At 43.9% G+C, this 13,825-nt stretch overlaps 1 protein-coding gene across 3 annotated transcripts in view; it reads right to left on the bottom strand.

Moving 5' to 3' along the window:
- Window positions 1-997: 997 nt before the first annotated feature.
- si:ch211-244b2.3 (uncharacterized protein LOC557230 homolog) overlaps window positions 998-13,825 on the bottom strand; it is a 45,346-nt gene continuing 32,518 nt past the window's right edge. For all 3 annotated transcript variants that reach the window (XM_068050132.1, XM_068050133.1, XM_068050131.1), the window contains exons 9-11: window positions 13,339-13,405; window positions 1,926-2,040; window positions 998-1,821 (exon numbers count right to left, since the gene is read on the bottom strand). In XM_068050132.1, coding sequence (XP_067906233.1) covers window positions 1,766-1,821; window positions 1,926-2,040; window positions 13,339-13,405 — 238 coding nt within the window. In that variant the 3' untranslated portion in view covers window positions 998-1,765. The remainder of the gene's footprint in view (window positions 1,822-1,925; window positions 2,041-13,338; window positions 13,406-13,825) is intronic.

Genomic DNA, 13,825 nt, shown 5'->3' on the forward strand with positions numbered 1-13,825 from the left:
AACATTTTTACACCAGAAATTGGGCTTTTTCTGCATTAGCAAATTAATCCCTTCGCTCCAGAATAATTGTGTGTTTTGGATAATTTACATTACACATTTAGCACAGAAAACATTGCTGCTAATATTTATTTTGATCCATCCCTTTTCCACCTTGCAAAACTGCTTAATTAATTTTTGTTTCATCTAACTGTAAAACATACTGTTTATGACAATGTCACAACGATTAACTCTTGCACTTGCATCAGACCTGAATTACAAAAAATAATTCTTGGGATTTGGGTGTCACTGGCATTTATTGCTCATCTCTAGTTACCTTTGCAAAGATTGTGAAGGGCTTTCTATTAAGAGCCATTTGATAGCTGAGTAGCTTGCTAGGCCACATCAAAGGGCTGTTAAGAGTCAACCAGATTGTGTGAGAATGGATCGACTTATGGAACAGATGGATTAAGGACAACAGAGTTCTTTTCCTAAAGGGTATGGAAGAAGAAAGACTTGCATTTGTATTGCACCTTTCACAAACTCAGGATGTCCAAAGGTGTGCTTTACAGCCAATGATGTACATTTGTAGTTTAGTCACCATTGTAATGTAGAAAACATGACAGCAAATTTGCAGACAGCAAATTTGTACACAGCAAGATCCCACAAACAGCAATGTGATAATGGCCAGATAATCTATTTTAGTGATGTTGGTTGAGGGATAAATATTGGCCTGGACACCATGTAGAACTTCCTTACTCCTTCATAATAATGGCATGAAAGTTTTTACATCCACTTGAGATAGTAGATGGATTGTCAGTTTAACATCTCAACTGAAAAGCAGGACCTCTGACAGTGCAGCACCCATTTAGTACTGCACTGAGTGTGTTAGCTCTGATTATGCACTTAGGTCCCTGGAGTGGGGCTCATATTCACAACCTTCTGACTACAACCCAGATAGTCAGGCCCACTGAGTAACAGCTGACTCTTGAGTTTTTACAACAATCTGACAACTGCATAGTAATTTTTACTGACACCAGATTTTATTTGTAGATTTGTTTTTAAACAGAATTCAAATTCTCAAACTGCCACAGTGGGATTTGAATTCACAGCCTTCTGTAATTATTAGTTCAGGTCTCTGGATTACTAATCCAGTAACATAATCACTACACTACAGTACCCGATGTGTGGTTTTGACTGAATACAGTCATAAAGAAAGAATTTGCATTTATATAACACCTTTCACAAACTCAGGATGTCCTAAAGGGCTTTACAACCAATGAAATATCTTAGAAGTGTATTCCCTGTTGTAATGTAGGAAACACGACAGTCAATTTACTTACAGCGAGCTCTGACAAACAGCAAAGGTGATAATGAACAGATAATCTGCTCTTAGTAATGTTGGCTGAGGTATAAATTAAATATTGGCCAGGACACCTTAAAGAACTCCCCTGGTCATCTGCTCATCCAACAGATGAACCACTGACAGTGCAGCACTCCCTCAGTTTTGCACTGGAGTTCCTCAGCTCATCTGCTGAAATTGGAGGGTTGTCATCTGAACTTGCTATCAGAAACTTCATGAAGTACTTGTACACTCAACCCTTCATTTGTTGGCCTGAAATCACTTCAAAGTATTGACTGTAAATTTTAGTTAGGAGGAGATTGGAAGGTTAATTAATCATGGGGTAACTGCTCCCAGGTTTCCATTTGTCCTGTTAACAAAATGTATTGATTGGAGGACAGCTTTGAACCTATGGTTTCCTTTCTCGTCCAGACTTTTGATTTATCTTCAAAGACGACATACTTGTCTGACTTTCCTGGTTATCAAATTGGTCTGCGTCATGGCTGCAACAAATAACACAGGGCGGAGAGGTTAATTTCATTTGGAAAAGGAAACTGCTGCAGGTGACGAATTTCACTGCACAGCTTTGATGGGAGGTTTGGTTTACCTGAGAAATCCAAACTGTACTGAAATGGTCCAATTGTAAGCTTCATGGAACCCTGTGGATTCAGCTGGTAAGTTCTTTCAATGTCCTGACTTGTAACTGATCTGCGGACTCCAGGCTGTGTGAAGATATCACGTACAATTATTGTACAAAAATTCCAGTACTCGATCAAACATTTCCTGAACACCGCAATAGAAGGAGCAATAAGTAATTTGACTAAGCTCAGAGGAGATTTACTAGAATGGTACCAGGGATGACGGACTCCTTAGAGCAGAGAAAGTTAACATAAAATTTAACAAAGGTGTTCAAATTTGAAGGGTTTTGATAGAGTAAATGAGGGGAAATTGTTTAAACTGATCAGAGGGTCGGTAATTGGAGGACACAGATTTAAGATAATTGGCAAAAGAACCAGAGGGGAGATGAAATTTGTTTCCCCCCCCCCCCCCCCCATACTGAGTTGTGATCTAGAATGCACTGCCTGAAAGGTGTTAGCAGATTCAGTAGTAACTTTCAAAAGGGAATTGGATGAATACTTGAAAGGGAAAATGTGCGGGGTTATAGGGGAAGAGAACAGAGGGAGTGGGACTAATTGGATAGCTCTTTCAAAGAGCCGGTACAGGAATGATGGGCTGAATGGCTTCCCGTACTGTATGATTCTATGACCGACTGAGCCCAGTTTGACATATTCTTGCCATGGCCGATGAATCTTTAGGCCCCAATCCCTTCTTTTTCTTTACATCACCTTAGTCCCTTTTGTTCTTGGGTTACCGACAAGGGTGTATTTATTTGCCCATTTAACATGTGCCATGGAGAGGTCACTCCATAGTCGCCTCACAGCGAACAAAACAACACGGAAGGCAGCAGTTACGGGTTATAAGTCCAGCTCAATTGGCATAGAGATTGGGCGCCACGGGTTGCCTTTGTCAGTAGGAGAGGTCATTGCATCTCACTGGACAGCTACCGCCCGCCTCAAACCGGGCAGCCCCCGGTTAGAAAGGTTCTGTCCTGCCACAGTCCACCTTCAATGGGTGCTTCCCACCTCAAGTTAAAGACCAGTTCTACGAGGAACTCCATAATATCATTAGTAGCCTTCCTAAGACTGAACATTTGTTCCTGCTGGGGACTTTAATGCCAGGGTTGGGGCCAACCATGACTCATGGCCCTCCTGCCTTGGGCGCTATGGCATTATAAGGATGAATGAGAAAGGTACACAACTCCAGCAGTTTCTGTCCAATCACAACCTCTGCATCGCCAACTCGTTATTTCATTCTAAACCCTGTCACCAGGATTCATGGAGGCACCCAAGATCACATCGTTGGCACCAGCTGGACCTCATCGTCACAAGGCGAGCCTCTATAAACAGTGTCCAAATCACATGCAGCTTCCACAATGCGGACTGCGACACCGAACACTCCCTGCTGTGCAACAAGGTTAGACTCAAACCAAAGAAGCTACATCACTCCAAGCAGAAGGGCCGCCCGCACATCAACACTAACAGAATTTCTTATCCACAGCTGTTACATAAGTTTCTAAATTCACTTGAAAAAGCCCTTCAAAACACTCCTGCAGGGGATGCAGAGATGAAGTGGGCCCACAGCAGAGACACCATCAATGACTCAGCAACAACCACCTTTGGCAAACTTGAGAAGCAGAATGCAGACTGGTTTCAATCTCACTTTGAAGAGCTGGAACCTGTCATAGTTGCTAAGTGCATTGCACTGCTGAACTACAAGAAAGCCCCCAGCGAGCTAACATCCATAGCACTTAAAGCAGCCAGAAGCACTGCACAAAGAACAGCCCGGTGCTGTGCAAATGACTACTGGCAACACCTATGCAGTCGTATTCAGCTGGTCTCCGACACCAGAAACATCAGAGGAATGTATGATGGCATTAGGAGAGCTTTTGGGCCAATCAAGAAGATCGCCCCCCCTCAGGGGACATGATCACTGACCAACACAAGCAAAATGGACTGCTGGGTGGAGCACTACCTAGAACTGTACTCCAGGGAAAATGTTGTCACTGATACCGCCCTCAATGCAGCCCAGTCTCTGCCAGTCATGGATGAGCTGGACGAACAGCCAACAAAATCGGAACTCAGTGATGCCATTGATTCTCTAGCCAGTGGAAAAGCCCCTGGAAAGGATGGCATTACCCCTGAAATAATCAAGAGTGCCAAGCCTGCTATACTCTCAGCACTCCATGTACTGCTTTGCCTTTGCTGGGATGAGGGAGCAGTACCACAGGACATGTGCAATGCCAATATCATCACCCTCTATAAGAACAAGGGTGACCGCGGTGACTGCAACAACTACCATGGAATCTCCCTGCTCAGTGGGGAAAGTCTTCGCTCTGGAAGTGGTTCAAGAGTTCACCTACCTTGGCTCAACTATCACCAGCAACCTGTCTCTCGATGCAGAAATCAACAAGGGCATGGGAAAGATGTCCGCTGCTATGTCCAGACTGGCCAAGAGAGTGTGGGAAAAATGGCGCACTGACATGGAGCACAAAAGTCCGAGTGTTTCAAGCCTGTGTCGTCAGTACCTTGCTCTACGGCAGCGAGGCCTGGACAACGTATGTCAGCCAAGAGCGACGTCTCAATTCATTCCATCTTCGCTGCCTCCGGAGAATCCTTGGCATCAGGTGGCAGGACCGTATCTCCAACGCAGAAGTCCTGGAGGTGGCCAACATCCCCAGCATATACACCCTACTGAGCCAGCGGCGCTTGAGATGGCTTGGCCATGTGAGCCGCATGGAAGATGGCAGGATCCCCAAGGACACATTGTACAGTGAGCTCGTCACTGTTATTACACCCACCGGCCATCCATGTCTCCGCTTTAAAGACATCTGCAAACACGACATGAAGTCCTGTGACATTGATCACAAGTCGTGGGAGTCAGTTGCCAGTGATCGCCAGAGCTGGCGGACAGCCATAAGATGGGGCTAAAGTGTGGTGAGTTGAAGAGACTTAGCAGTTGGCAGGAAAAAAGAGAGAAGTGCAAGGAGAGAGCCAACTGTGTAACAGCCCCGACAACCAATTTTATCTGCAGCGCCTGTGGAAGAGTCTGTCACTCTCGAATTGGCTTTTATAGCCACTCCAGACGCTGCTTCACAAACCACTGACCACCTCCAGGTGCTTATCCATTGTCTCTCGAGACAAGGAGGCCAAAGACAAGACAGGACATTAAGAGTCCACCACATAGTGAGGGACTGAAGTTACATTCTGAGCAGGTGGTCTCAGTTCCCTCTCCAAGGGAACCACAATTTATCAGATTTATTGAATTCAATTCCGCAATTTATTATAGAGTGATTTAAACTCCTAACTTCAGAGCTGCTGCTTCAGTATCATATAACCGAATAACCCTCACAAGTTGATATCTTTTATCAACACCATGAATCACTTTGCATCCAACTCCATTGTGTTTCAAACTTGCACAGCCATTTGACAGAAAGGCCCAGTTATCAATTTTTATAAACAACCTGGACTCGAGTGTATGGAGCAACAGTTTAAAAAGTTTGTAGCTAATATGAAAATTGGCAAAATAATAGATAGCAATGAGGATAGATATCGGCTTCAGGATGACATAGCCAGGAGCATGGCAGATGGAGATCAATGCCGAGAAGTGTGAAGTAATACACTTTTGGAGGACTAATATGAAAAGACTGCAATCTATAAATGACACGATTTTGAAAAGCAGAGATCCTAGTGGCCATTCACAAATCTTTAAAAGGTGACAGGGCAAGTTGATAAGGTGGCTAAAAAACATATGGGTTACTATATGACTTATAAGTCGGGGAATAGAATATAAAAGCAAATGATATCATGCTAGAACTTTATAAATCACTGGTTAGGCCTCAGCTGGAGTATTGCGGATAATTCTGGGCACCACACTTCCTGAAAGATATAAATGTCTTAGAAAGGGTGCAGAGGAAAGCATTTAAGTGACTGGTTGGTTGGTGAGTATTTCTCTTATTCTCTTTCTGAACTGGGACATTCTTTCAAATTAGGAGTCAGGAAATTAATAAACTCAATCAAGTAGTATAACAGTGAGTGAATTAATATGAGCAATAGCACAGAGCAGATCTAGAGGCATTAATTAAAATTAATAATTTAAACAAGGCACCAACTAGATTCAAGAGGAGGGAATAAAGAATTTTTTTAGATCATAGATGAGCAGCTGTGACCTGAAATTCCTCTGACATTTGGGAACTCGAGGACGCTTAATGTGTCTTGGGTGACCACGTGTGGGAAGTGTTTCCAGCTGCTTCAGCTCGAGCTCAGGATTTCCAAGCTGGAAGGGGCAGCTGGAGTCACTGCGGAGCATCAGGGAGCAGAAGAGTTTCCTGGATCATACTTTCCAGGAGGTGATCACCCCACAGGCAGTAAGAGTTCAGGATAAAAGGTGGGTGGCCATCTGGAGAATAGAAAAGAGGCAGGAAGCGTAGGTGTCTTCAGGGTGTGTGCCAGTCTCAAACAGGTACTCAGCATTGGAGACTGCTGGGAGTAATAATGCTGTGAAGGAGTGCAGTCCAGACCATTGGCACCAATGGGCATGGACTGTACAGGAAGCAGCAGCAAAGTGGAGAAATGCAGTCGTTATAGGTGAGTCATTCCATAGACAGGAGGACAGACAAGCATTGCTGTAACCATCATCATGAGTCCCACATGCTGTGTTGTCTCCCTGGTGCCAAGGTAAAGGACATCATAGAGAGGGTGCTGGACATTCTGCAGGGGGAAGAGAGTGAGCCAGAATTTGTAGTATATGTTGGCACCAATGACATTGTAAGTGCAAGTACTGAGGTCCTATTGTCAGATTTTCAGGAGCTAGGAAGGAAGTTAAAGAGTAAGACCTCGAAGGTAGTAATTTCTGGATTACTCCCAATACCATTAGAGAGTAGAAATAGGAAGATTGGGAGGATCAATGCATGGCTTGAAGCATGGTGCAGGAGGGAGGGCTTCAGATTCTTGGGGCGTTGGGACCAGTTCTGGGGCAGGAGGCACCTATTCAAAAGAGATGGGTTGCACTTCAACAGGACTGGAACCAATGTCCTTGTGGGGAGGTTCACTAGTGTGGTTGGGGAGGGTTTAAACTAAATTGGCAGAGGGATTGGCACCGGCATATAGAAGAGAGGAATAACATGCATAATGTGACAGTGTTGGACAGTACTAGAGAAAGAAGTAGTTCCATATTTGATAGGAGCAGACTGAGAAGGACTATGAGGAATACAAAGACAGGTTTACAATGCATGTATGTAAATGCACAAAGTGTGGTGAATAAGGTTGATGAGCGACAAGCACAAATAGCAGTATGGGAATATGATGTATTGGCAATAACGGAAAGATGGCTTTAAAATGGCGAGGACTGGGTGCTTAATGTACAAGGATACAAAGAGTTCAGAAAAGATAGAGAAGGAAGGAAGGGAGGTGGTGTGGCAGTACCGAATAGGGAAGACATTGTAGTGTTGGAAAGAGTGGATGTCCTTGAGGAGGCAAAGACAGAATCCATTTGGTAAGAGTTGAGAAGCAAAAAAAGGGTATGGTCACACTCCTAGGTTTATTCTATAGGTCTCCAAATAGTGAGAGAGAGAGAGAGAGGAGCAAATCAGCAGGGATATCACAGAGATGTGCAAGAACTATAGAGTTGTGATATTGGGGGACTTGAATTTCCCAAATATCGATTGGGATAATGTTTAAGTAAAGGGTAAGGAGGTGGAAGAATTTCTGAAATGTGTTCAGGGAAGCTTCCTTGATCAGTATGTTCTTGGCCCAACTAGAGAGGAGGCATTGCTGGATCTGGTGCTGGAGAATGCGATGGGCCAAGTGAACTAAATGTCTGTGGGGGAGCATTTGGGTAAGTGTGATCATTGGTTTAGACTCGTAATGCAGAAAAGCAAGGAATGATACAAGATAGAACAGCTAGATTGGTAGAGGGCTAACTTCAATGCGATGAGAAGGGATCTAGCCAGGATAAAATGGAACCAAATAATGACAGGAAAAAGTGTAATGGAACAATAGGTTATCTTTAAGGAGGAGGAGGAGATATTTTAGGTACAAGCTAGGTACATTCCAATAAGGGCAAGAAGTAGAGGAACCAAAAACAGGGCTCCTTGGATGATGAGGGAGATAGAGATTATGATGAAACAAAAAAAAATGACGGTACACGATGCATATCAGGTGAATTCAAGTAAGAACCAGAGCAAATATAAAAAGTAGAAAGGGGAGGTGAAGAGAAAAATAAGACTGGCAATCAACATAAAACTTTTACCAGCATGTAAATAGTAAGCGGGCAGCAAGAGGTGGAGTGGGGCCTATTATGGACAAAGAGGGTTACATATGCTGAGAGGCACAGGGCAAGGCTAGAATACTTGATGAGAACTTTGTATTGGTATTTACTAAGGAAGAGGAATCTGACAAAATATCGGTAGAAACGGAGAGCGTGGCAGCAGTGGATAGAGTAAAAATTGAGAGGGAGGAAGTACTGGAAAGGTTGGCTATGCTTCGGGTAAATAAGCCATCTGCTCCAATAGCTTGCATCCCAGGTTGCTAAAGGAAGTGGGCGTGGAGATAGCTGAAGGGCCTGCCATAATCATCCAATTTTCCCTGGATATGGGGGAGGTGCCAGAGGACTGGAGAGTGGCAAATGTGACACCTTATTTCAGAAAAAGTTTTTTTTTAATGTTCATTCATGGGATGTGCGCGTCGCTGGCTAGACCAGCATTTATTGTCTATACCCAAGGACAGTCCTAGCAACTACAGGCCTGTTAGTTTATCAGTGGTGGGTGAAGTATTAGAAACAATAGTCAGGGAAAAAATAATCCAACAGACACTAGGAGAGGTTTGAGTTAATTAAAGGGAGCCAGCATGGATTTGTAAAAGCCAGATCATGCTTGACTAATAGAAATTTTTGATGAAGTAACAGAAGGTTGATAAAGGGAATGTGGTGGATGTTGTCCATATGGATTTTAAGATAAAGTACCACATAAAAGGCTGGTCAACAAAATTGAGACTCATGAAATAGGCGGGTCAGTGTCCAATAGGATAAAAAATTGACTTAAGGACAGAAAACAGTTGTTTTTTCAGACTGGAGGATGGTAGACAGTGGTGTTCCCCAAGGGTCAGTGCTTGGACCACTGCTTTTTTTTGCTATGTATAAATGATTTGGATCTTGAAATACAGAGTAGAATTTCAAAATTTGCTGATGAAACCAAACTTGGAGGAGTGGCAGTGAGGATGATACAAAGCGCCTGCAACAGGACATAGATAGGCTAGCAGAATGGGCAGAGAGGTGGCAGATGGAATTTAATATGGACAAGTGTGAGGTGATGTATTATAGATTTAATGGAGCAGTTCTAAAAAGTGTCAGGAACAGAGGGACCTGGGGGCATATGTGCATCAATCTTTGAAGGTGGCAGGACATATTGAGAGAGTGGTTAGTAAAGCATATGGGATCTTGGGCTTCACAAATAGAGGTACTGAGTACAAAAGCAGGGAAGTTATGCTGAACCTTTATAAAGCTCTGGTTAGAGCCCAACTAGAGTACTGCATTCAGTTCTAGTCACCACACTTCAGGAAGGATGTGAGGGTCCTTGGGAGGGTGCAGAGGGGATTTACCAGAATGGTTCCAGGGATGAGGGATTTTAATTACAAGGTTAGGTTGTACAAGCTGGGATTGTTCTCCTTGGAGCAAAGGAGATTGAGGGGAGATTTGATTGAGTTGTACAAGATTGTGACAGGGAAAACTGTTCCCAATAACTGATGGTACAAAGACTCGGGGACACAGTTTGAAAGTTTTGGGCAAGAGATGCAGGGGGAATATGAGGAAGCAGTTTTTTTATGCAGCAGGTGGTAATGACCTGGAACTCGCTGCCCATAAAGGTTGTCGAAGTGGAGGCAATCAGTCAAAAGGAAATTGATGGGCACTTGAGGGAAATAAACTTGCAAGTTACGGGGATCAAGCAGGGGAATGGGACTGACTGGATTGCTCCGCAGAGTGCTGGCATGGACTCGATGGGCCAAATGGCCTCCTTCTATGCTGTAGTTGACTATAACTATGACTGTAGGAGGTTTACCAGAAATTAGGAATTTCAGTTATGAGGAGGGGTTGGAAAAGTTAGGAATGTTCTCCTCGGAACGGCGAAAGTTAGGAAGAAATAACTTAATAGAGATTTACAGGATAATAAGAGGTTTTGATAGAGAAAAATTATTCCCTCTGGTTAGTGGGTCAATAACCAGAGATCATAGATTTATTAATCATTGGAGAGAGAAGATGAGGAGAAATGTTTTCACTCAGAGTTGTCGGGATCTGAAATGCTCGACCTGAAAACGTGGTAGAAGCTGATTCCATAAATAATTTTAAAAGGTAGTTCGTTAGGTTCTTAAGGATGGGGAACTTAGAGTCACTGGCAAAAAGTGGGAGTGTGGGACTGAACACAACTCTTTCAAAGAGCTAGCATAGGCATGATGTATCAAATGGCCTCCTTTTGTGCTGTAAGTTTATGATTTGTGCGAGAACATTTCTCCAGGGTTCACTTTTAAGTGACTAAGCTTGAATTCTGTGATCATGGCTCCTTGTTGCAGAAGTCCCTTTCCCCCACCAGAGGGGAGAGTTCCTCATGCTCCTGCCCATTTCCTTGTAAATTAAAAAGGACCAAAAACTGCAATCATTTGATATCTGAAATAAAAACAAAAACACTGGAAATACACAGCAGGTCAGTTAGGACCTGGAGAAGGTGGGATGAGGTTATGATTTTTGTTGTTTGGCCTCTACATCATGAGTTCTTTTGAAAGATTTAAAGAAAGATTTGCATTGAAATAGCACCTTTCACAACCAACGGAAGTCCCAAAGCACCTCGTAGCCAATCAAGTACTTTTTGAAATGTACTCACTGTTGTAATAAATGTAGGAAATGCAGCAGCCAATTTGCACACAGCAAGATCCCACAAACAGCAATGTGATAATCAAATAATCTGTTTTCAATGATGTTGATTGAGGGATAATTATTCGCCAGGACACCAGGGTTAACTCCCCTGCTCTTCGAAACAGCGTCCATGGGATCTTTTACGTCTACAAGAAATGGCTGTCTAATAAACTTATAAAATCTTAAGAAATTAATTGCATCTTCTTCCAAGGACATGATTCTAGCACAGCCTCTGAACCAAGACATTCCTGAAGCTACAACTAGATGATATAACTAACGATATAACTAACTAGCTATAACTAGCTATAACTCTAGACGAGCGTCTGGCAGACGTTTACTAGCGATACCAAGCATCATGCTAAGGTGAAAGGTGACTTGTGGCGGGGGGGCAGGGGGGGAGCAGAGTGATGGACAGGGGTGGGGTTCACTTTGAGTACTTGTCCCGTGATGGTTAACATGGTACACTTATCAGCCCCTAGATATAAAGTATATAAACAGGTGCTCGGGAGGGAAACCTTCAGTCTTCAGACAGCAGGAGAGCTTCCCGAAGTTGGCTTTGGCCGAGCAGCCTTATGACTAACACTTTGATTAGCTTAAAAAGACTGAGGATCAAAGACACCACCAACACCTTGCCTGCCTCGCCCAATCGGGAGCCTGCTAACACCGTTCTACCTCGAGATCGGTAAACTGTTCAACCTGTTATGGGTCATATGACTTTTCTGTATATTTAGCTTCTGCATTATATTTAAACTTTTGCTTCTTAATAAACTGCTTTAAAATCACATTAGGAGCTGGACCCCCTTTGGGTGTCTGTGACTCCCGAACCGAAATCTTACACATCCACATGAGAGGGTAGATCGGGCCTCGGCTTAACATCTCAGCTGAAAGACAGCACCTCCAACAGTGCAGCACTCCCTCAGTACTGACCCTCCGACAGTGCAGCACTCCCTCAGTACTGACCCTCCGACAGTGCAGCACTCCCTCAGTACTGACCCTCCGACAGTGCAGCACTCCCTCAGTACTGACCCTCCGACAGTGCAGCGCTCCCTCAGTACTGACCCTCCGACAGTGCAGCGCTCCCTCAGTACTGACCCTCCGACAGTGCAGTGCTCCCTCAGTACTGACCCTCCGACAGGGCAGCGCTCCCTCAGTACTGACCCTCCGACAGTGCAGCGCTCCCTCAGTACTGACCCTCCGACAGTGCAGTGCTCCCCCAGTACTGACCCTCTGACAGTGCAGTGCTCCCTCAGGACTGACCCACCGACAGTGCAGCGCTCCCCCAGTACTGACCCTCCGACAGTGCAGCGCTCCCTCAGTACTGCATTGGGGATGTCAAACCTGATTTTTGTGCTCTAGTCCTGGAGTGGGACTTAAACCCACAACTTTGACTCGAAGGACAGAATGTTATCCACTGAGCCACACCTGATATTTACAGCTAAACTGTCAATAAACTACCTTTTCTTCATCCTAACTGGCCTGTTGTGTATTTCCAGCACTTTGCATTTATTCATCAAATTCCTTCTTTATTTCAGATCAGCCCTTAACCTCCAGGGAAAATAACCTGAGTTTACCTTTCGCATTGATTAAGAATGATTGGGCGACATCTCTTTTTAAGAATAGAGATAAAACTGATTTGGCAGGAGGGGAATCTTCTGGAAACACCCTATCAGTGGGAAATATACAGCAGGTGGGAGACAACTGGATCCTGCACCTGATCACTCCCCCACATTGTGACAAAGTTACTCTAAGCTGTTTTTCTATTTAGCAAGACCCCTCAGCAGTGCCACCATCTCCTGATAACACTTGTTGCACACAGTCATCTGCAACCCAAAGTACACTTGCTGGATTCAGTAAGGTTGAACAGTGGGAAACCCTGACTAGGTGTCAGCCATGTCTCAGTGGCTATCACTTTCAACCACCAAGTCTGAAAGTCATGGGTTCAAGGCCGACTCGAGCACAAAATCTAGACTGACACTCAGTACAGTATTGAGGGAGTCCTGCACTGTCTTTCAGATGCTATGTTAAACTGAGACCCTGTTTGCTTGGTCAAGCACACAGAAAGATTCCAAAGTGCCATTGAAGATCAGGAAACCTCAAAATGCTTTACAGCCAAAGAAGTATTTTTCAAGTGAAGTTACTTTTGTAATGTAGGAAACATGGCAGCCAATTTATACACAGCAAGCTCCCACAAACAGCAACGTGATAATGAACAGATAATCTGGTTTTAGTGATGTTGATTGAGGGATAAATATTGGCCTGGAGATCGGGGAGAACTTCCCTGTTCTTTCAGTAGTGGCTGTGGATTTTTTTACAGCCACCTGAGAAAACAGACAGGCCTCCAATTAAACTTTTCATCTGAAATATGGCATCACCATGAGGAATATGCCAGAAGGTCCATTAATTTTTGACTCCAAAAATGTGCCTTCCCTCAATGGAAACATGTCAGAGCCGAGCAATCAATTTACATTGTGTTATGTATTCAAATAGAAAGTCTAACCAACCTGTGAATACTCCTTCCATAACCCGTCATCATCCATGAACTGCCATGATCTATTGTCTCCAGTGCTTCTGTGAAATTAATTGAAACAATAATTGAAAAAAAAAGAGAACTTGTATTTATATAATGCCTTTCATGACCTCAGGACATTCAAAAGTACTTTACACTAAATGAAGTACTTTTGATGTGTAGAGACTGCTGTAATATAGGAAATGTGGCAGCCAATTTATACACAGCAAGCTCCCAAAAACAGCATTGTGATAATGACCAGATAATGTGCTTTTGCGATGGATAAATGTTGGTCCCAGGACTCCCCTGCTCTTCTTTGATCTCTGGGATCCAGACAGCAGCAGATGGGGCCTTGGGTAAACATTGCATCTCTCAGTACGGCACTGGAGTGTCAGTCTTGATTCTATGCTCGAGTCTCCAGAGTGGGGCTTAAACCCACAATCTCCTGACTCAGAGTTGGGAGTGCTACCACTGATGCCTAT

Source organism: Heterodontus francisci, chromosome 18 (genome assembly GCF_036365525.1).
Source record: "Heterodontus francisci isolate sHetFra1 chromosome 18, sHetFra1.hap1, whole genome shotgun sequence".
NCBI lineage: Eukaryota > Metazoa > Chordata > Chondrichthyes > Heterodontiformes > Heterodontidae > Heterodontus > Heterodontus francisci.